General features: G+C 36.5%; 1 protein-coding gene across 3 annotated transcripts in view; it reads right to left on the bottom strand.

Moving 5' to 3' along the window:
• Positions 1-22,244, bottom strand: part of LOC102516686 (meiosis 1 arrest protein) — a 58,147-nt gene that overhangs the window by 34,399 nt on the left and 1,504 nt on the right. For 2 of the 3 annotated variants that reach the window (XM_032471101.1, XM_032471100.1), the window contains exons 1-3: positions 16,571-17,005; positions 11,314-11,499; positions 10,421-10,589 (exon numbers count right to left, since the gene is read on the bottom strand). In XM_032471101.1, the coding sequence (XP_032326992.1) occupies positions 10,421-10,589; positions 11,314-11,499; positions 16,571-16,810 (595 nt within the window). In that variant the 5' untranslated portion in view covers positions 16,811-17,005. Of the gene's footprint in view, positions 1-10,420; positions 10,590-11,313; positions 11,500-16,570; positions 17,006-22,244 lie in introns of those variants that run through there. The other variant, XM_032471099.1, reaches the window with a different exon arrangement.

A 22,244-nucleotide genomic window follows, 5' to 3' on the forward strand; every position in this document is an offset into this window, starting at 1 on the left:
AACATATATGTAAGCCATGAAGCTTAAGAGCAGAATGAACTCTCATGAATCCTTTACTCAACTTAAGAAACAGATCATCAATGCTACTAAGATATGTGTATGCTCTGCCCTGACCTTCTCTAAGGGAAATCTTGCCACACTAAATTTTTAGAAATCATTCCTTTTAAAAGCAGTTTTATTATTTTAAACAAACACTTTACTATTTTAGTTTTGCTTGAGCTTTATAAAGAGGTATCTTGTGAATATCCTTGTTATCTGCTTTTTTCTTATTACTGAAGATTCATCTACATTGTATATATAGCTCTGGTTCATTCATTTTTATAACTATGATATTCCACTTTGTGAATATAACTTATAATATTTATTCATATGTCATTCAATGGATATTTGAGCTCTCCATCTAATTTTTGGCTTTTTGAATCATGTCAATATTCAAATTCTTGTATGTCTCCAGGTGCACATTTGAAAAATTTTTCTGGCGACATTCTCCTAGGAATGGAATTGCTGAATTGTACTGTATTGTGAATGTTACTTTACAACAAAATGATAAGTTGTGAACCAATTTACATTCTTTCTGACACTGTATAAGAATTTCCATGCTCTGCTACTGCCAACACTATAGTGAGACTTCTTAATTTTTTGCAAACTAGTGGGCATAAAAATGGGCTATCACTGTTTTAATTTGTATTTCCCTGATTATTAATAAGAATGAGAATTTTTCTTCTGTTTATTTGCCATAAGAGTTCCTCTTCTGTGAAATGCCTGTTCAGATCTTTCATTGATTTCAAAATTAGGTCGTCTTTTTAAAAAAAACTGAGTTTCAGGCATTCCTATATTCCTTATTCTGGACACCAACTCATTCTTTTTATTGGTCATACAAGTTGTAAATACAGTTATGATTTGTCTTATCACTTTCTTTATGGTGTCTTTTGATGAACAGAAATTCTTTTTTTAAAACATTTTTTATTGAGTTACAGTCAATTTACACTGTTGTGTCAAATTCTAGTGTAGAGCACAATTTTTCAGTTATACATGAACATACATATATCCATTGTCCCATTTTTTTTCGCTGTGATCTACCACAAGATCTCGTATATATTTCCCTGTGCTATACAGTATAATCTTGTTTATCTATTCTACATATGCCTGTCAGTATCGACAAATTTTGAACTCTATCCCTTCCCACTCCCCTCCCCCTTGACAACCACAAGTTTGTATTCTATGTCTATGAGTCTGTTTGTTTTGTATTTATGTTTTGTTTTGTTTTTTAGATTCCTCATATGAGCGATCTCATATGGTATTTTTCTTTCTCTTTCTGGCTTACTTCACTTAGAATGACATTCTCCAGGGACATCCAAGTTGCTGCAAATGGGGTTATGTTGTCTTTTTTATGGCTGAATAGTATTCCATTGTATAAATATACCAAAACTTCTTTATCCAGTCATCTGTTGATGGACATTTAGGCTGTTTCCATGTCTTGGCTATTGTAAATAGTGCTGCTATGAACATTGGGGTGCAGGTATCTTTTTGAAGTAGTATTCCTTCTGGGTCATATAGTAAGTCTATTCATAGTCTTTTGAGGAATCTCCATACTGTTTTCCACAGTGGCTGCACCAAACTGCATTCCCACCAGCAGTGAAGGAGGGTTCCCTTTTCTCCACAGCCTCTCCAGAATTTGTCATTTGTGGACTTTTGAATGGTGGCCATTCTGACTGGTGTGAGGTGATACCTCATTGTAGTTTTGATTTGCATTTCTCTGATAATTAGTGATATTGAGCATTTTTTTCATGTGCCTATCGATCATTTGTATTTTTTCCTTGGAGAATTGCTTGTTTAGGTCTTCTGCCCATTTTGGGATTGGGTTGTTTGTTTTCTTCTTATTAAGTTGTATGAGCTGCTTATATATTCTGGAGATCAAGCCTTTGTCAGTTTCATTTGCAAAAATTTTCTCCCATTCCGTAGGTTGTTGTTTTGTTTTACTTATGGTTTCCTTTGCTGTGAGGAAGCTTGTAAGTTTAATTAGGTCCCATTTGTTTATTCTTGCTTTTATTTCTATTGCTTGGGTAGACTGCCCCAGAAATTCTTAATTTTAAAGTATTCATACTTATCAATCTTTTGTTTTATGCTTAGCAAACTTTATTCCTTCTCCTCTCTACCTTTGGTGATAAAAATTTTCTCCTATATTTTCTTGTAAAAGTTTTAAAGTTTTAGCTTTTATATTTAAGTCCTTAAACCATTTAAAATGTATTTTTGTAAATGGCATGCAGCAGGGATCAAATATCATTTTTCTCACGTGGAATACTGGTAGTTCCAGTATGAGTTACTGACTAGATCCATCCTTTCCCACTGCTCTGCCATGTTGGCTCAGCCGCACATCAAGTTTTCATGTAACATGTCTGTTTGTCCCTGGTCTCTCTCAGCTGTCCTAGACTGGACAATCTACCTCTGTGTCAATATAATACTATCTTAATTAGAATAGCCTTATAATCACCTTAATATCTGATAGGGCAAACCTTAGCCTTAATATATATCTTAGCCTCTATTATATACATTAGGATCAGCTTGTCAAGTTCATCAAAAAAACTCTGATAGCATTTTGATTGAAATTGCATTTGATAGATCATTTTGGGAAGAATGGACTCTTTCTGATTTTGAATGTTTCTCTCCATTAACATGCTCCATTTAATTATATCTTCTTTAAAGTACATCAGTAAAATTTTAAACTTTTCCCAATAACTATTCTATGCATCTTTTGTTAAGATTTATTTCTAAATGCTCTACTTTTTGTTATTATAAAAGGTATTTCTTTGGTTTTTTGGGGGGGTGGTAATTAGGCTTATTTATTTAAATGGAGGTACTGGGGAATTGAACCCAGGACCTCGTGCATGTTAAGCACACACCCTATAGCTGAGCTATACCCTCCCTCCCTAAATGTTTTTCTTTTTCTTTTTTTGGAGGAGGGTATGTAAAAGGTATTTCTTTAAAAATTGAATTTTCTAAGAGTTTCTTTCTAATTATAGAAATGCTATTGACTTTTGTATCTTGATCTTATATCCAGCCACCTTGTTAAATTCTTACTAATTGTAATAATTTTTCCATAGACTCTTTTGGTTATTAATGTAGCCAATCAAATATGTTTCAAATAAAGACAGTCTTGCTTCTTTCTTTCCAATCTTCATACCCTTAAGTATTTTTCTTAACTATTAGACTAGAACAACTATGTTGAACCAAAGTGGTGATGGGATATACGTGTCTTATTCCTGACTTTTGAAGGCAATCTTTCTAACATTCCACCAGTAAAAATCGTATTGTAGGTTTTTGGTTGAAACATTTTGCCAAGTTATGGAAGTTATTTTCTATTCCTAGCTTACTAAGATTTTTCTTTTAAATATGAATGGATGTTCATTTTATCGTATGTTTTTCTGTATTTATTAAGGTAATATGATTTTTATCTTTTGATCTGTTGATGTGGTAAGTTATACATCTCTTTTTTTATTATAGTTGATTTATGATGTTACATTAGTTTCAGGTGCACAATATAGTGATTCAGTATTTTTATAGATTATATGCCATTTAACTTTATTATAAAATATTGGTTATATTCCCTGTGCTTATCTTATTTATTTTATACATAGTAGTTTGTAACTTTTACAAACTTTCCTTTCCCCTATCTTGCCCCTCCCCCAAGCCCTCTACCCACTGATAACCACTAGTTTGTTCTTTGCATCTGTGAGTCTATTTCTGTTTTATTATATTCATTCATTTTATTTTTTAGATTCTCCTCATAAATGATAACATACAGGATTTGTCTTTGTCTGACTTACTCCACTAAGCATAATACCCTTCAGGTCCATGCCTTATGTGCAAATGGCAAAATTTCATTCTTTTTTATGGCTGAGTAATATTCCATTGTATTTTCATACACTACATCGCCTTTATCTACTCATCTATTGATGGACACTTAAGTTGCTTCCAGTATCTTGGCTGTTGTAAATAATGCTGTTACTAACATTGGGGTGCACTATCTTTTCAAATTATAGTGTCTTCGTTTTCTTCAGATATATACTCAGGAGTGGAACTACTGGATCATATGGTAGGTCTATTTTCAATTTTTTTAGGAACTTCCATCCTGTTTCCATAATGGCTGAACCAATTTATATTCCCACCAACAGTGTACTAGAGTTTCCTTTTCTCCACATCCTCACCGACATTTATTACTTGTTGTCTTTTTGATGATAGCCATTCTGACAGGTGTGAGGTGCAATCTCACTGTGGTTTTGATTTGCATTTCCCTGATGATTAGTGATGTTAAACATCTTTTTATGTGCCTGTTGGCCATCTGTATGTCTTCTTTGGGAAAATGTCTACTCAGGTCGTCTGTCCACTTTTTTAATAGAATTATTTGTTTTTTTGATATTGAGTTGTGTGAGCCCTTTATATATTTTGGATAATGATCCCTTATTAGACATATCATTTGCAAATATCTTCTCCCATTCAGTAGGTTGTCTTTTTGTTTTGCTGATGATTTCTTTCACTGTGCAATAGCTTTTAAGTTTAATTAAGTCTTGTTTGTTTATTTTTGCTTTTGTTTTCATTGCCTTAGGAGACAGATCTAAAAAAAATGTTGCTATGATTTATGTCAAAAGGTGTTCTGCCTCTATTTTCTTCTAGGAGTTTTATGGCTTTTGGTCTTACAATTAAGTTGTTAATCCATTTTGAGTTTATTTTTGTATACAGTGTGAGAAAAATGTTTTAATTTCATTCTTTTATACATGGCTGTGCTGTTTTCCCAACACCACTATTGAAGAGACTGTCTTTTCTCCATTGTGTATTTTTGTTTCCTTTATCATAGATTAATTGACTTTAAGTGCATAGGTTTATTTCTGGGTTCTCTATTCTGTTCCACTGATTTATGTATCTGTTTTTGTGCCAGTACCATACTTTTTTTTTTTAAATTACTGTACCTTCATAATATAGTCCGAAGTTAGGGAGCAAGATACCTGAAGCTTTTTTCTTTTTTCTCAAGATTGCCTTGGCCATTTAGGGTCTTTGTAGTTCCATACAAATTTTAAAATTATTTGTTCTAGTTCTGTGAAAAATGTCATGGGTACTTTTAGGGGTTGCATTAAATCTGTAGATTGCTTTGGATAGTAGGGACATTTTAACAATATTAATTCTTCCAATCCATGAACACAGGGTATCTTTCCATTTATTTGTATCATCCTTAATTTCCCTCATATTTTCTCATAGTTTTCAGAGTATGGGCTTTTTTTTCACCTCCATGGTTAAGTTTATATATTTCTAATGCAAAAATCACCTCGCATTCCTGAGGTAAATCCAATTTGGTCAATTCTGTATTCTCTTTTTATATATGACTAGATTATTTTAGATTGTTTTATCTATTTTCATGAGTGGACAGGCCTGCCATTTTCTTTCCTTACATTGTTTTTGCCTGGTTTTCTACCATGACTTGAGGGGGTTGTTTTCTTTTTTCTTTTTCTCTTTTTTTCTTTTTTAACGTCTAGAAGAGTTTGTATAAGACTGGCATGATCTGTTCCTTGAAAGTTTGACAGAATTTGACTGTAAAACCATCTAGGATTGATCGGATAAAGAAGTTGCGGTATATTTACACAATGGAGTACTACTCAGAGATAAAAAAGAATAAAATAATGCCATTTGCAGCAACATGGATGGACCTGGAGATCATCATTCTATGTGAAGTAAGCCAGAAAGAGAAAGAAAAATATCATATGATATTCATGTGTGGAATCTGAAAAAAAAGAAAAAGAAAAAAAGAGGACACTAATGAACTCATCTACAGAACAGAAACAGACTTGGCAGACTTAGTAAACAACCTTTTTGCTACTGGGGGAAAGAGGGTGGGAAGGGATAAACTTGGGAGTTTGAGATTTGCAAATGTTAGCCACTATATATAAAAATAGATAAAAAACAAATTTCTTCTGTAGAGCACAGGGAACTATATTCAATATCTTGTAATAACCTTTAATGAAAAAAGAATATGAAAACAAATGTATGTATATATGTGTATGACTGGGATGTTACGCTGTACACTAGAAATTGACACACTGTAACTGACTATACTTCAATTAAAAAATTGAAAAACAAAGTTAATCCTTTCATTTTAGACCTTGTTCAAGAACTTTCTAAAAGATAAGTCTACCTTCTTAATTTTTAAGTTCACTTTTTCTTCAGCAATTCTGGATCTTGCAGTCTCCGAGTCATCTTTATAACTAGTTCTCACTGTGCAGGGCTGAACGAAAGAAGGCAGAATTTAGACCAGCTGGACATATTCTCATAATTCCTTTTTAAACTGATCTGTAATATCAACATTTCCTTGTAATCTGTTTCTTTCTTTGAAAAGTGGCATGTAGACAATTTTTATTTAATTGATGATCATCTCACCATAGTTAAAAAGTTAAAAATAGATTCAAGAAGTGTTTGAATCAATTCATGATATCCATGGGCTACGAAGGGAAGCTATAGGTGTTTGAGATATGTCCCTAACTATCTGAGTTGATGTTAGAGAGAGTGACCACCATCTCTCACAAATCATTTGATTTTTTCCAATCATTCATTTATTTACTCTTTCAAGAATCTACTATGTGCCAAGCAGAATGATATATCCTGGTGACACAAAGATGTAAAAGTCTTATCCTCAGGTGACTCACAGTCCACTTGGGGCCTGGCCATTAATGACAAATCTCAGAAATATTAAGCCATCCATACACAAAAATTAAAAAAAAATCAATACTAAGGATAGCTAACTTTCACTAAGCATTTATTATACACTAAGTAATTAACATACATGATCTCATTTAATCCCCACAACTACTGCATGGGGCAGGAATTAATCACTAAGGCTTAGACGGCTTAGACAGGCTAAGTACCTTCTCTGAAATGACATAGGTAGGAAGTAATAGAAATGGGATTTAGGCTCAGGCAACCAACTTCCAGAGCCCTCAACCTTCTGAGAATGAGAAAAGTTGCTCTTGCTAATCTCTTGATAAGGACACCAGATAAAGTAAAACATTAATGGAATAAAGGAATTAACCATGAGGAAAGCAGAGGCAAATTGGGAAGATTTCAAACTATGAACCATACACACACTTTACCCACAAAGAGGAACTACAAGCAACTTATGGGATAATGTATTATTTATAAGCAAACAGGAAGTTCCTGGAAGAATCATTAGCAGGGACACAAGATAGAAAGCTGGTTTCCTGCATTGTAAAGCTCTTCTAAACAGTGCTAGCCTCAGAGGGGAAGGGTATAGCTCTAGTGGTAGAGCACATGCATACACGAGGTCCTGGGTTCAATCCCCAGTACCTCCTCTAAAAATAAATAAATCTAATTACAACCCCCCACCAAGATAAAAATAAATAATACAATAATAAACAGTGCTAGCCTCTGAGTATTTTAAATAAAGACAGCAGGTACCCTCAAAGTACTCTGAGCTCTGTGCCATTAAAGATACAGTACTTTCTGGGTACAGTCACTGAAGGGAGAAAAGGACATAGTCCAGCCAGATTTATCCATGGCCAAAGAGAAATAAAAAGAGCCTCTCTCTCACAGATTCAGTTTGAGAACCCACTGGGAAGGACTCTGATTGGTGGCCTGGAGAGCTATGACTGCTTCACCTGGGTTATGGACCATGCTGGGACCAGGAAAGTAGAGGTGTTACTAGAGAAAGGGGATGCTGGACAGATCAGGAACAGACTCTACAGGTATCACTGTCATCAATTCATTCAACAAATATCTATTGAAAATCTAGGATACAGTGGGACACAGAAGTGAGTAAGACAAATTCGTAATCCCAGGGCTTAATGCCTAATGTTCAATGCAGATAGAAAAGATATCAAGTAGCTTACAGTTTAGGTGAGAAGACAAAATGATTACACAGTAAAGCAATGGTGAACAATTCTATATGGTATATAATTAAGCACTAAATTGTGCAGTGCAGATCACAAGCGATGTGGTTGTTCTAAGGAGAGGAAAATCAATACAGTAGTCACAAACCTGAATTAGGGCTTAAAGGATGGGGAGGGTTTGGCTGGAAGAGGATAGCGGAAGGAATTCAAAGGAAAGAAGAGGGAATTCAGGGGAAAAGAGTACAAGTGGAGGAACAGAGACAAAAGGATAGTCAGTGAGGAGACTGATTTGAGGAAAGCAGTGTGTATGTAGTAGGTGACAGAGCTCATACACCAAACAGCAAGGCTGGTGACCCTCCCCCCCCCATCAGAAAAATGTCAGTGGTCCATGATGCTGGAACAATCCACATGTCAGAATCTGATGGGAAATACATTGTTGGTTACCAACCCCTGACATCATTAGGGGGTGAAGGGAAGAGTGAGGTTTTCAATAGTATAAGAATAGTGGGCACCTCCACGTGTACAGAACCTTGGAGAAGGCCAATGTGGCCAGAAGGAACTGCTGGAGAGTGATCTGTAACTTGAATGTTGGACAAATTAAAACCTTTATTTTATTGATTACATTTTTAAGGAGTTTATTTAAAAAGTTTAAAAAAATTGAAGTATAGTTGATTCACATTTCAGGTGTGCAGCAAAGTGATTCAGTTATGCATATGTATTCTTTTTCAGATTCTTTTCCATTATAGGTTATTACAAGACATTGAATATAGTTCCCTGTGCTATACAGTTTGTCTATTTTATATATAGTAGTGTGTATCTGTTAATCCCAAATTCCAAATTTACCCCTCTCCCTTTTCTCCGTTGGTGACTGTAAGTTTGTTTTCTATGTCTGAGTCTATTTCTGTTTTGTAAATAAGTTCATTTGTATCATTTCTTTTAGATGTCACATCTAAGTGATAAGAAACCTTTAAAACTCCATAATTTGGGAATGTCTACTTGACTTCGTGATGAAAATCTTTTCATAAATTCCCATTGCTTTAGAATGCAACCCAAATGTCTTAGAACTAGGGCATAGATGGCCTTTCTTGATCTAACCCTTGCCTGCCTTTATAGCCTCACTTTTGCTGCTAGGCTCCTGTCATAGGGAACCATGGGCATGTCTCTGAAAGTTGATTTATCTGGCTTTCTCATGCCTCTGGGTCTCCTTTTTGAGTGCCCTTTTCCTCTTCCTCCAGTTGGTTAGTTCCTATTTGTTCTTCAAGACTCAGTTTGAGTATTTTCTCTTCTAGAAGGTGTAGGATTATTGATGACTTACGTAGGATTTATTGGCAGGGACTTGGGTGCCAGTGATCACTGGGTGGGGGTAGGCAGGCTTGGGACCTCAGGGCCGGGAAGCTGGTGATTGAGAACCTATTCTGAGGAAGTGGGGAAGATACAGGAGGCGGGGCACATGTAAACCAAATCTATAATCCTCTGGCACATGCTCCATTGTTCCATCAAACTTCACTTACAAAACACAAATTCAAAGATAAAATTATTAAGAACTCCGAGAAAGTAACCAAAGAGCATTCAATCCTAAGTATAGGGCCTTTCTGAATACAAGGCCCCGTGTGACTGCACTGGTCATAAGCCCGTGAAGACAGCCCTACAGAGAAGTCTGTTCATACAGCATTGGTTTTACTAGAAAATGTAATAAACCAAACTGTTCATCAATAAGCAATTAAATAAAGAAACTGGTCCAACCACACAGTAAAAAAGATCATGCAGCCAGCAGAAAATGAGACAGGTCTATAGATACTAACACAGACAGCTGTCCAACATACAAAGAGGATTATAGAATATTATGTATGTCATGATCTTGTTAAAATACTTCTATCTCTTTATCGCTCTCTCAATCTCTCTCTCTGTCTAATGGGACATTAAGAGGGATACCCCAATATCTTAAAAGCGATTAAAAAAACACAGATGAACTTATATATAAAACACAAACAGACTCACAGAGATAGAAAACAAAATTATGGTTACCAGGGGAGAAGGGAGTGGGAGGGGATAAATTGGGAGTTCGAGATTTGCAGACACTGACTGGTATACATAAAATAGATAAACAAGTTTATACTCTATAGCACAGGGAACTATATTCAATATCTTGTAGTAGCTTAAGGTAAAAAAGAATATGAAAATGAATACATGTGTATTCATGTATGACTGAAGCATTGTGCTGTCCACCAGAAATTGACACAACATTGTCAACTGACTATATTTAAATAAAAAAAAGTGATTAGAGGAGGAAGGAATTTTTACTTTTTTATATCTATAATATTACATGAACATACATTGTTTCTGAAATTAAAAATATGATTAAAAAATTCAACACTTCACACCTAGAAACACCTGTCTGAACCACAGTGAAGTATGTTGGCTTCATTTCATTTCATGACATAAAAATGCCATGGAAAATAATCTTCCTAACCTGTAAAAGACTGCTCATTAAAACCTCTGCCATTCTTTTTACCTTTTCCTTTAATTCTTACCATCGCTGCTGGGCTCTTCAACAGGGGATGCTGAGTCCATACAGCCAAGGACTCCCTTTGTGATCTCAACCACCTGAAGCCTCCTGACCCTGACTAGGTCTGTATCTTTCAGTCCTTCCTCCAATTGTTTGACCACCTCTTTTCCAGGCTGTGAAGTCAGAACAGTAATCTGGAAATAAATCAAAGAATCACATGGCTACTTTTCCTGATGTACAGAGTGAAGGACAGAAACCCTGCAGAAATCTGTGGTAGTGGCTATTGTCTTTACGGCAAAGAAGAGGATTTGATCGTAACTTGCAAATCAAATTTCATTTGACAGATTCTGGTGGGAGAGGTCTGGTGGGCAGACCATCACAGGACCCTTCCAAACAGGCTGAGCCTACCCCAGAAAGTTACCAGTGAGAGGCCATCAGTGTATTTTAGTATTTTTAGGGTTGAATGAATCACTTGCAGTATTTCTCCTGCTTAAAGTGCTTTGATTTCACTAGGAAACAAAGGAAATAGAGTCCTTAAATTCCACTCACTAAGTATCAGAGATCCTATATGCTGTTTTCTCACGGTGGTGCCTCCATGTAGATTTCTCTCCTTGCTCAACCAGGATCCAGGTTGAACTCGAAACTCCGGAAGGCAAGTATTAAATATAAGCAATTCTCTTTTGTACTTAGACACTTCTAATTGATGAAGAAGGATGCAAATGAAAGCATAATTCTTTAAACTCATTTGTTTGATGCCTGATGTTATCAGAACTCAGAGTCAGTCATGCACCCAATGGAGTATCTGTCATGACCTTCAATGTGTATCAAACAGAGAACAGGATAAGGATGACTAACAATGAAGGATCTAGATGGACTGATGGGAAGACGGCTTAGAGTCCTGAGGGCAGCATCTCTTACCTCCAGGGAAGTGTAGGTCAGAGCTGCACCCGTGGTCACGTGTCTGCTGTACTGTTTGAGCTGCTGGAGCCCATCCTCTACTGCCAGCTGCAGAGAAATGCCTTGTGGTCTGAAACAACCTTCTCTTTGCAATAAGCGGAGTTCTGAGATGCAGGCCTGCAGCCTCGCAAAGTTCCCTTTCACTTGCTGCAGAGAAAATACCAACCAAAGATGCAAATCTTTAGTGACCTAGGTTTCAGATTAACTGTCTAACTTCATGATCAATTACTCCTCAGGAGTACTTTTGCCTCCCTGAAAATCTGTTTATTTGACCAAGATCTACAGAATGCCTATTATGTTTTAGGCACTAGACCAGAGGAAGGAAAATTTGCAGTCAAAGGCTTTGATTATGTGGAGTTACTAGAAAAAGGAAAGAACGTGTTTTACATATTTACTCACCCAAAGGAAGGTTCAGTTGTGACTGTTAGTTTTTGTTTTTTTCAAATTGGATAACTCATTTTTAATTTAAAGACACAGGTTAAAAGTGGAAGAATAGGGAAATATATCCTGTGCAAATACAAACAAAAAGCAAGCTGGAGTCACTATATTAATATCAGACAATGTAAACTTAAGAACAAGGAATATTACAAAAGTTAGAGAGGGACATTTTTTGAACACAATTAAAAATTTTTTTTGTATTTTTTGGGGGGGTAATTAGGTCTTATTTATTTATCTTTGATAGAGGTACTGGGGATTGAACCCAGGGCCTTACGTATGTTAGGCATGCACTCTACCACTGAGCTATACCCTCCCCCACTCCATTTAGTTGTGACTGCTTAATTTTACTTTGGGGTAGTTTAGGCAAATTGGAGCCCTAGCAGCATTGCTCTTAAACATTATCTTCATTTCTTAGTCAGTCTAGGCACTGGGAGCTTCTCTATTCAAGAGTGATGTTTTGCCAGAAATGGTTAATCGTTTTAGAACTGATAAGGTCCAACCTAATCTACTCCTCAGGATCAGTCACTCCAGTAAAGAAGAGATGCTTGGCTTAGTCTGCAGTCAGGTCAAGGAAACAACATGTAAACCTCCTGGTTCTCCTCACCCTCCTCCACAAAAACTTGTTTTCAGTAAGTAATCTGATTTAATTAGACTCTAGATCAATGTTACATTTCCTAAGCATATATGTATTTTGAATAAGTGTCGAGTTAAAATTTCTGACATTATTTGAATAACATATGTATATTACATATATATATCTTTAAGATGTTTAAAGAAATAAAAGAGGGTATCAAAACCATGAACAAAGAATTAAAAAGCTATCAAAAAAGGACCAGAAAGATTTGAAAATGATCAAAGAGAATTTCTAGAAATTAAAATATAGCAATTAAAAAAACTTCAATGGGTTAACTGATAGATTAAACACCACTAAAAAGACAATTATTGAACTGGGGAATAAAACTAAAAAAGTACCATAGAACACAGCCCAGAGAGCCAAAGATACAGAAAATACAAACAAACATGTTAAGAGAAACGGAGGAAAAAGTGAGATCTAATATTTGTTTAATTAGTTCCCCATTTTAGAAAGCTCTGGTTGACCTAAATCAGTTCCCAGACTTCAGCCAACTTACAGACCCAGAAAACCTTGAATGAAGGGGATGTGGGGCTCCCTTGGGGAAGGACCCCAGTACATTACCAAAAATTTACGCTGTTAGTCTTTCTCCCAGCCTTCCCCAAAGGGACCTACAGCCTTTTACCAGGGTAACTATATATCGAGGAAAAGGGAATGATCAGACCTTGCAGGGTCTATGGGACACTGGCTCTGAACTGACACTAATTCCAGGAGATCCCAAACATTATTGCCCACTAGTCAGGGTAGGGGGCTAATGGAGGTCAGATTTAGACCCCTGATCTAATCAACGAAGGTTTAGATCAGGTCCAGTTGTTCCCCAAATGCACCCTGTGGCCATTTCCTCAGTTTTAGAATGCAAAATTGGAATAGACATACCTAACAGCTAGCAGAATCCCCACACTGGTTTCCTGACCCGTGGAGTGAGGGCAATTACGGTGGGAAAGGCCAAGTGGAAGCTCCTAGAACTGCCTCCACTTGGGAAAATAATAAAAGTAACAGTGCCTTCCTGGAGGAATTGCAGAAATCAGTACCACCATCAAGGACTTGAGAGATGCAGGTGTGGTGATTTCTACCACACCCCCCTTTAACTCACCTATCTGGCCTGTGCAGAAGACAGAAGGATCTTGGAGACTGACAGTGGATTATTACACTAGGTGGTGACTCCAACTGCAGTTGCTGTACCAGATGTGGCTTCATTGCTTGAGCAAATTAACACATCTCCCAGTACCTGGTATGCAGTTGTGGATCTGGAAAATGCTTCTCCATTCCTGTCTATAACACCCCACAGAAGCAGTTTGCTTTCAGCTTCAAGGCCAGCAATACACCCTCACTGTCCTACCTCAGGGGCATATCAGTTCTCCATAATTCAGTTCACAGGGAGTTTGATTGCCGCTCCCTTCCATACGCTATCACACTGGTCTATTACATTAATGACATGGTGATTGGACCTAGTGAGCAAACTACTTTAGCAACTACTTTAGACTTACTGGCAAGACATTTGCATGCCAGAGGGTAGGAAACCAACTGGACTAAAATTCAGGAGCCTTCTACTTCAGTGAAATTTCTAGGGGTCCATTGGTATGGGGCATATTCAGATATTCCATCTAAGGTGATGAATAAGTCTGTTGCTTTTGGAGTAGAAAAGAGAGATCTAGAGGTCAAGTTTCTTTTTAAACAGAAGTTCAACATCATTCTACTTTTAGCTCGTCCTTCATTCTTACCTCTACAAGTTGATTTTGCCAATCCTAAGCCTTTTGAGAACCAGGTGGTTTAAATTGCTTTCTTCCTTGGGTTTCCCCAGTATTGACTTGAGATTTAGCATTCTTGGGACTGTTAAATCAATGATTACTTTTCACCTGTATTATAGCTTCCAAAATTTCATTTTTTTAAAAAAAAATTTATTTTTATTTATTTTTTTGGTGGGGGGAGGTAATTCAGTTTATTTACTTATTTTTAGAGGGGGTACTGGGGATTGAACCCAAGACCCTGTGCATGCTAAGCATGTGCTCTACCACTTGAGCTATACCCTCCCTGCTCAAACTTTCATTCTGATTTTTTCTCCTCTTATTCAGCAAGCATTCAGAATTCAAAATTCAGAGGTTACATGTTATGTAGAAAAAGTCACCTTTCTATTCTAATTCTTCAGCTAACTGGTAGGTTCCTAGAGGCAATCGATATTACTAGTTTCTTAGGTATCTTTCCAGAGGTATTTCTTTATGTGAAAGAAAATATAAATAGTAAACTTTATCTTTCTTCTTACCAAAATAGAAGAGATTATGATACTCTCTTCTTGATTTTTTGCATAGTATATTGGGCAATTATTTCACTCAATAGATAAAAAGCATTGGTTTTTATGGCTACATAGTATTCCATGAAGAGATGGAACGTAAGTTTATTTAACCAATTCCCTTTTGATTGATAGCAGGTTACTTCCAATCTTTTGCTACTGCAAACAATGCTGAAACAAATAACCTTAAATCATTTTTGCACATATGAAAACATATCTGTAGGATAAATTTCTAAAAGCAGACTTGCTAGGTTAAAGGGTGTGTAAATTTTGATACTGTCACCAAGTTGCCCACTATAGAAGGTGTCAATTTCATTGTGCAGTTGATTCTATCCATGGAAGATTTTTGTTTTTAATTTTTCAGTTCTAAAATTTCTATTTTGTTTTTCTTTACACTTCTATTTCTTTGATGAGACCTTATATTTTTCCATTTGTTCTAAGCATGTTTATAACTGTTTGCTGGAGCATTTTTATGATGGCTGCTTCAAAATCCTTTTCAGGTAATTCTAACATCTGTGTCTGTGTTGTCTTTTCATTCAAGTTGAGATTTTCCTGGTTCTTAATAATCATAAGTGTTTTTTTTTAAATTGTATTCTAGACATTTTGGGTATTATGCTATAAGACTCTGGATCTTGTTTAAATCTTACGCTTTAGCAGGCCTAGTTTAACACTGTGCCAGAGGGGGAAGTAAGGTTTCCACATAATTATGCCCAGGTCGGGGTGTGCCTCTATTTGACTTCTGATTATATCCCAGGAGGGAGGGTACGCTGTTACTTCTGGGTGGGGATGGAAGTTCAAGTTTTTCATATGGGGCCCATTGACACCCTGGGAGTAGGGAAGCTTTATTACCACCAGGATTTCCAGTAGGAAAAAAGTCCTAACAGTCCTAGCTTTTCACTAGAACTTCACTGACATCACCCTGCCTTGGAGGTAAAAAGGTGCCTACCTCACTGCCACTCCCCACATGGCCTCCACTCTGCCTCCTCCGACATTACCTTAAAAAGGAGGTGGGGGTGAGAGATACCTTGTTATGTTGGATGGGGTGCGGGGAGTCCAGGCCTCCGCACAGCTTCCATGGACACTATGAGGGAGGAGGTCACGTGCACACTAGGTAGGAATCAAAGGTCTGGCTCTCTGTAAGTCCTTTCTGACTATCCCAGCAGCAAGGCTGCTTCAGGAAGAGGATGTACCAGGACCTCTGAAGTCTTTCCCATCTCTGTGACTCTGAACGTGGTAAAGGGGGAGAGTGAAGATTTACATTAGTTTGAGGAAGAAAAGCAACAGCTGTCTACATGTGAGGGAGCTTTGCAAAAGCATTGGGCCCCGGCCCAGCCTTTGCTTTCTGAAACCCTACGAGGAGTTTCACTTGAGTCCTGCGTGCAACTGTAGAAAAAATATTTTAATGTTGCTGCACAGTTAGGGCTTTCTGAGAGAAAAAAAAATCTCAAACTGGGTTAAAGGACAAGTCTTGGAAATTAAAGGGTGATTGAATAGCCAGAGACCTCTGAAGAAATTTAAGAGATTTATTTCCCTGTGTTTGCATTTCAAAGGGGGACGGAAGAGGTCAGTTCCTTACATTCCAAAAGACTGTAAATGCCAAGGTTTCTTCCACTCTCTCAGGAGTGGAGGGGATAATATGTGGCCGATTCAAACTCCCGTATTAGTAATTTTGGGGTTCCTCTTCTGCAGTAATCCCCCCCCCAATATATAGGATGACATCAGGCTCTCATTGTGGTGCCTGTGGGGTATTGGAGATGGGGAACGGGCACAGTTATTGCTGTAAGAAATCTCTCAAGAAACTGCTGCTCCAGAAACCTCACGTCTGCTTTCAGGAGAATATGAACAAATACAGATATACTCACCACAAAGGGGAGGATGCACTCATGCTGATTTTGTACCATGTATAAGCTGAAGAGGGACATGCGGCTGGGGCCTACCAAGCTGCAGGCCAGTGAGAAGAAGTTCTGCAGAGCCTCACAGAGGTTGGAACAGACGTCAGCCCAGGATGGGAGAGTGATGTGCACGATGAGAAGCCTTGGAGGTTGCTGGTAAATCTGCATGCAATGAGAGGGCCCTTTGCCAGTAGTTTGCCCATGATACATGGCAGCCCACCAGATGTGGAATTGTAGCCACACCTGGATATTCTCTACACCTACAGGGTAGAAAAGAGAAATCGCTGGCTTTCATAAACCTGAATTACATTATATACTCTGTTGAAACAATGAACACAGGTCTAGGTGACTAAGTCTAGAAAGCTTCTCTAGGTACTAATGCAAGCTTCTCTAGGCTATTCCATCCCCCCCCCACTTTTCTTTCTTTTTTTTTATTGAGTTATAGTCAGTTTACAATGTTGTGTCAATTTCTGGTGGACAGCACAATTTTTGTCATACATGAATATACATATATTCATTTTCATATTCTTTTTCACCGTGAGCTACAAGATCTTTAATATATTTCCCTATGCTATACAGCATAAACTTGTTTATCTATTCTATATATACCTTTCAGTATCTACAAATCTCAAACTCCCAGTCTATTCCTTCCCACCCGCCTCCCCACTGGCAACCACAAGTCTGTATGTCTCTATATCTATGAGTCTGTTTCTGTTTTATATTTAAGTTCATTTGTCTTCTTTTGTTTTTTCAGGTTGCACATATAAGCGATCTCATATGGTATTTTTCTTTCTATATTTGGCTTACTTCACTTAGAATGACATTCTCCAGGGACATCCATATTGCTGCAAATGGCATTATGTTGTCATTTTTAATGGCTGAATAGTATTCCATTGTATAAATATACCACAACTTCTTTATCCGGTCATCTGCTGATAGGCATTTAGGCTGTTTCCATGTCTTGGCTATTGTACATAGTGCTGCTATGAATACTGAGGTGCAGGTGTCATTTTGAAGTAGGGTTCCTTCCAGATATATGCCCAGGAGCGGGATTACTGGGTCACATGGTAAGTCTATTTTTAGTCTAGGCTATCCCATCTCAACAGCTCCCAAGGGACCTAGATGTTTGCCTATAATGTAAGGCTGAGAATGCTTAGAGATGTTGAATGGAACTAATCAAAAACTCAAATTTCAGTCTCAAAGAAAGCTATCTGCCTTTATAGAATCTGATCTTTATTAGCATTTATTGTACTGTATTGTAATTTGTTTCTAAGACTGCCTCTGCCACTGTACTGTGAGCTTCCCAAGGATGGAGGACCTGTCTTGTCAACTGTATTTATCAGAGCTTAGCACAGTGTTTATTTGGGACATAGTAATTCTTTTTTTTTTTTTTATTAATAGACTTTATTTTTTAGAGCAGTTTCAGGTTCACAGCAGAACTGAGCAGAAAATACAGAGTTCCCACGTATCACTCCCCACCCACACATATATACTCCCTTAGCCTCAACATCCCTCATCAGTGTGGCATATTTGGTACAATCGATGAACCAACATGGGCACATTATTATCAACCGAAGTCCATAATTTACATTAGGGTTCACTCTTGATGTTGTACATTCTATGGATTTTGACAAATGCATAATGACATATAGCCACCACTATAGTATCACGCAGAATAATTTCATTGCCCTAAAAATCCCTTGTGCTACATTTATTTATTCCTCCCTCCCTCCCTCCCTCTCCCCAAATCCCTGGAAACCATGATCTTTTTATTGTTTCTGTAGCTGTCCCCTTCCCAGAATGTCATTTGGTTGAAACCATACAGTTTGTCGCCTTTTCAGACTGGCTTCTTTCATTTACTAATATGTCTTTTAAGTTTCTTCCACGTCTTTCATGGCTTGATAGCTCATTTCTTTTTTTATAACTGCACACGTTTTTAAATTTACATATATATGGTGCATAGTAATTCTTAAAAATGAAAATATAACCACATTTTCCCCTTTCAGGACCCATTCAAGACCCATTCCTCACTTCAAGCTTTTCAGTGAAACAAAACCAAATATACCATTCATTTCAGTGCATTTGCTCATGCTGTCTTCTCTACCTCTGACACCCTTGCCTTCTTTGTTTACTGCCTACTTACACTTATCCCCAGGGCTCAGATTTTGGAAAGGAGAACAAATGGGAACACAGAACAAGCATCAGCAGTGAGACGGGAACACCGTTACAGACGCCCAAACATGGAAAGGGTTACAAGAGGACATAATGAACAGCTTTATACCAGTAAGTTTAATAAAATGGACAAATTGCTAGAAAAAAGATATTTAACCAATACTAAATCAAAAAGAAGATTAAAATACCTAAATAGTCTCTAACCACTGAAAACATTTAATTGGTAGTCAAATATGTTCCCCAAAAGTATCTGTAGGGCTACGTGATTCCACTGATGAGTTTCATGCTACTCTCAAAGATCAAGAATTTCAATCTTCAACAAATTCTTTCAGAAAATAGGAGAGGGCACAAGACTCATTTAATTTTTACTAGTTTAGCATAACCTTTGATACCAAAATCAGATAAAAGTATTACAATAAAAAATTATAGGACAGTCTCATTTATGAATTGAGATGTAAAAATCCTAAAGAAAGTATAAGCAAATTGAAAAACAGCAATATTATAAAAAGAATAACACATCATGACCAACTTGGGTTTATCTCAAGAACATAAGGTTGACATGGCTTTAGAGACCGTCACTGTAATTCATCACGTTAAAAAATCATATGATCAAAAATGGAGAAAAACTCAACATTTATGCCTGATAAAGAAACAATCTTAATATATTAGGAAGAGATGGTAGATATAATCTGATCAAATATGTTTACAAAAGTCTAGAGCAAATATCATTTTTAATGGTGATGCTGAAAGTTTTCCATCCAAGACAAGAGCCCACTATCGTCACTTCTAATCTACACAGTAGTGCAGTTAGCGATAAGGCAAGAAATAAAAAGAAAACAAAAGGGGTTACAATAGAAGAAATGAAACTGTCGTGCAGATGATATGATATTTATATAGAAAATCTAAAAGAACATATAGTTTTATAATTTTCCCCAAGGCTCTCCTTATCTTTCACTAAATTTTATTTTTAGAGATCTGCTATTTTTTAAATGCTTAATGGCATCTTTTTACATTTCATTTTTTGTTTTGTTGCTAAAGCATAGAAATAAAATTGATTTTTATATAATGATTTTGTATTTAACAACATTGCTACACTGTCTTATTAGTTATAATAACTTATCTATAGATTCTTTTGGACTTTTTGTTCACAATCATTAATCTGTGAATAATGACATGTATTAGGATGCATGAACAAAGTCAGATCATAGCAGCAAAAAGACTATTTATTAATAGTCTTGTTCACAATTACCCTAGACTGCAAACAATGCAAATTTCAATCAACATTAGAATGGATAAATTCTGTATTCACACAGCGAGGAAAATGAATGACTAGTTACATGCAATGTGGATGGCTCTAAGAAATAGAATATTGAATAAAAGCAGCAAGACACAAAGAAATATATAGTATGATTCTATCTACATAGATTTTAAAGATAAGCAACTATATTGTTTAGGGATGTGTACATAATGCTAAAACTATTTTTCAAGAGCAAGGGGATGATTATGACAAAAATTAGTGTAGTGATTTTCTCTGAAAAGCAAGGAGGGCATGATTAGAAAGGACAAAAGGGGAGGTTGTGGGATGTCAGCAATGTTCTATTTCTTGATCTTTATTGTGGTTACAATGGGTACTCACTTTATAATTATTAAACTACGTGTTCATAGTTTATGAAATTTTCTCTAATATGTTATATTTAACAATAAAAATATTTCAAAAAGAACACTGGACAATCATACAAGAATATATTTTTTAAATTAAAAAAAAAACACAACCCCACCTCTGGGAACTGAAATGATTCTGCACAATTGTTTTTTAGCTAAAGAATTCAGGGAAAATAAAAGCTTCTTTGATCTCCCCTAGGTCCGAAAGAAAGATATTCAAGATAATTTTCAGAAACACTTCGGAACTTGGGATTTTTAAAAATGATCTAAGAGTACATAGATAGATGTGTTTCTCAAAATGAATCTGTGAAGTTATTTCCTTTCAAACTTTCCGTTTTTGGATAGTGGAAGTCAGCATTTGTTCATTCAACAGTTTTTTACTGAGCTCCAATTGTGTGCTGTGTACAGCTGAGCAAAGAAGTAAATGAATATGCTAACCTATTGGAAGTAATCTTGAACCAGAAATCCAAATCAATGAGTAATATATATTTACCAAGAAAGCACATATCATAAATACCTTTTAACTGTACTTTTAAACTAAGTGCATGAGATCATTGTAATGCTGAGTTTGAGGCTGACACACAGAGTCACATAGACAAACAGGTACCCAGACAGAGACCTTATTTGATGTAGAATGGGATTCTGTTCTCCCTGTCCATCTTCCCTCACATCTGAAACTTCTGTCATTTTAGAGTACAGGCAGTTCTAATTTTACATGCTTCCAAGATATACAAATTTCAGTTATGATAGTTCAGTTAATTAACATCACTCCCCCATCAACACAGTTCTAATTTCAGTTACCAAGGAATATTACTCATAATTACATAAAAGTGCAAGCCACAGTCAGCTCTTCAGCCCACCAGTCGCTCCATAAATAACACATGCACATCATGATCAGTGATCAATCATGTCACCTCTTTCAAAGTTTGCTGGTGACTGGTCACTGCAGAGCTCTTACTCAGTCTCTGTACAGACGGCAGAGCATATTTGTTTTAATTACCTCCTAGTGATCACTAGTTTCCTAGTGATAAAACCACACCGACGTCTTACAAAAATAGATAACTGAAAGAGGGAATTGGCCAACAAAGATGAACGTGGAGCAAAGAAACAGTAAGTGGTAACACTGAAAGTGAGAGTTGACTTTAGATGGAATCACAGAAGAAAGAGCTGACTGTGAGAACACTGACAGCAACGCTGTTTAACAGACTTTTGATGAGCAAAAGAGGAATTTAGTAAAGGTGAACTTAGCAACACAAGTGAGCAAAGTGGTTGTGACACAAAGTATAAAGCTGCCCCAGAAGAAGCGCCACTGGCAAAAACACTTCATGTTAAGGGAACTCTGGGAGATACTTTACAAAATTGAAAGTGCAAAGGATAAAATGCTGGAAGTTGATCCAGACTTTTAGAAAGGAATAGAACAATTTGGTAAAAGGCGTAAGAAAGACACCTGCTCTACAAGTTACACCATGAGACGAAAGCAAGCACAAGGGCTGCTCAAACTATTCTTGATTAATTTTTTTTACAAAGAAAACACTTTCTCAAGTTTCTAATATTTTCAATGACAGTGCACTAAACAGATACTAGTTCTACCATTTTTCATTTCCCTGTACACTTATAACTGACAGTAAGAGAGTTTTTTTTTTTTAACATTTTGACAATTTTGAGAGATTCCAAAACAAATGTAATTGTTCCCATTGACTATTAAGATGACTTTGAATGGTTTCAGCTTGCATGGTCATTTTTAGATCCCACACTTACATGCAATTCCAAGACTGTTCTTTCAATGAGATAAGAAGCAACCCTCTTCCTT

This window comes from Camelus ferus, chromosome 31, assembly GCF_009834535.1.
Source record: "Camelus ferus isolate YT-003-E chromosome 31, BCGSAC_Cfer_1.0, whole genome shotgun sequence".
NCBI classification, from domain to species: domain Eukaryota; kingdom Metazoa; phylum Chordata; class Mammalia; order Artiodactyla; family Camelidae; genus Camelus; species Camelus ferus.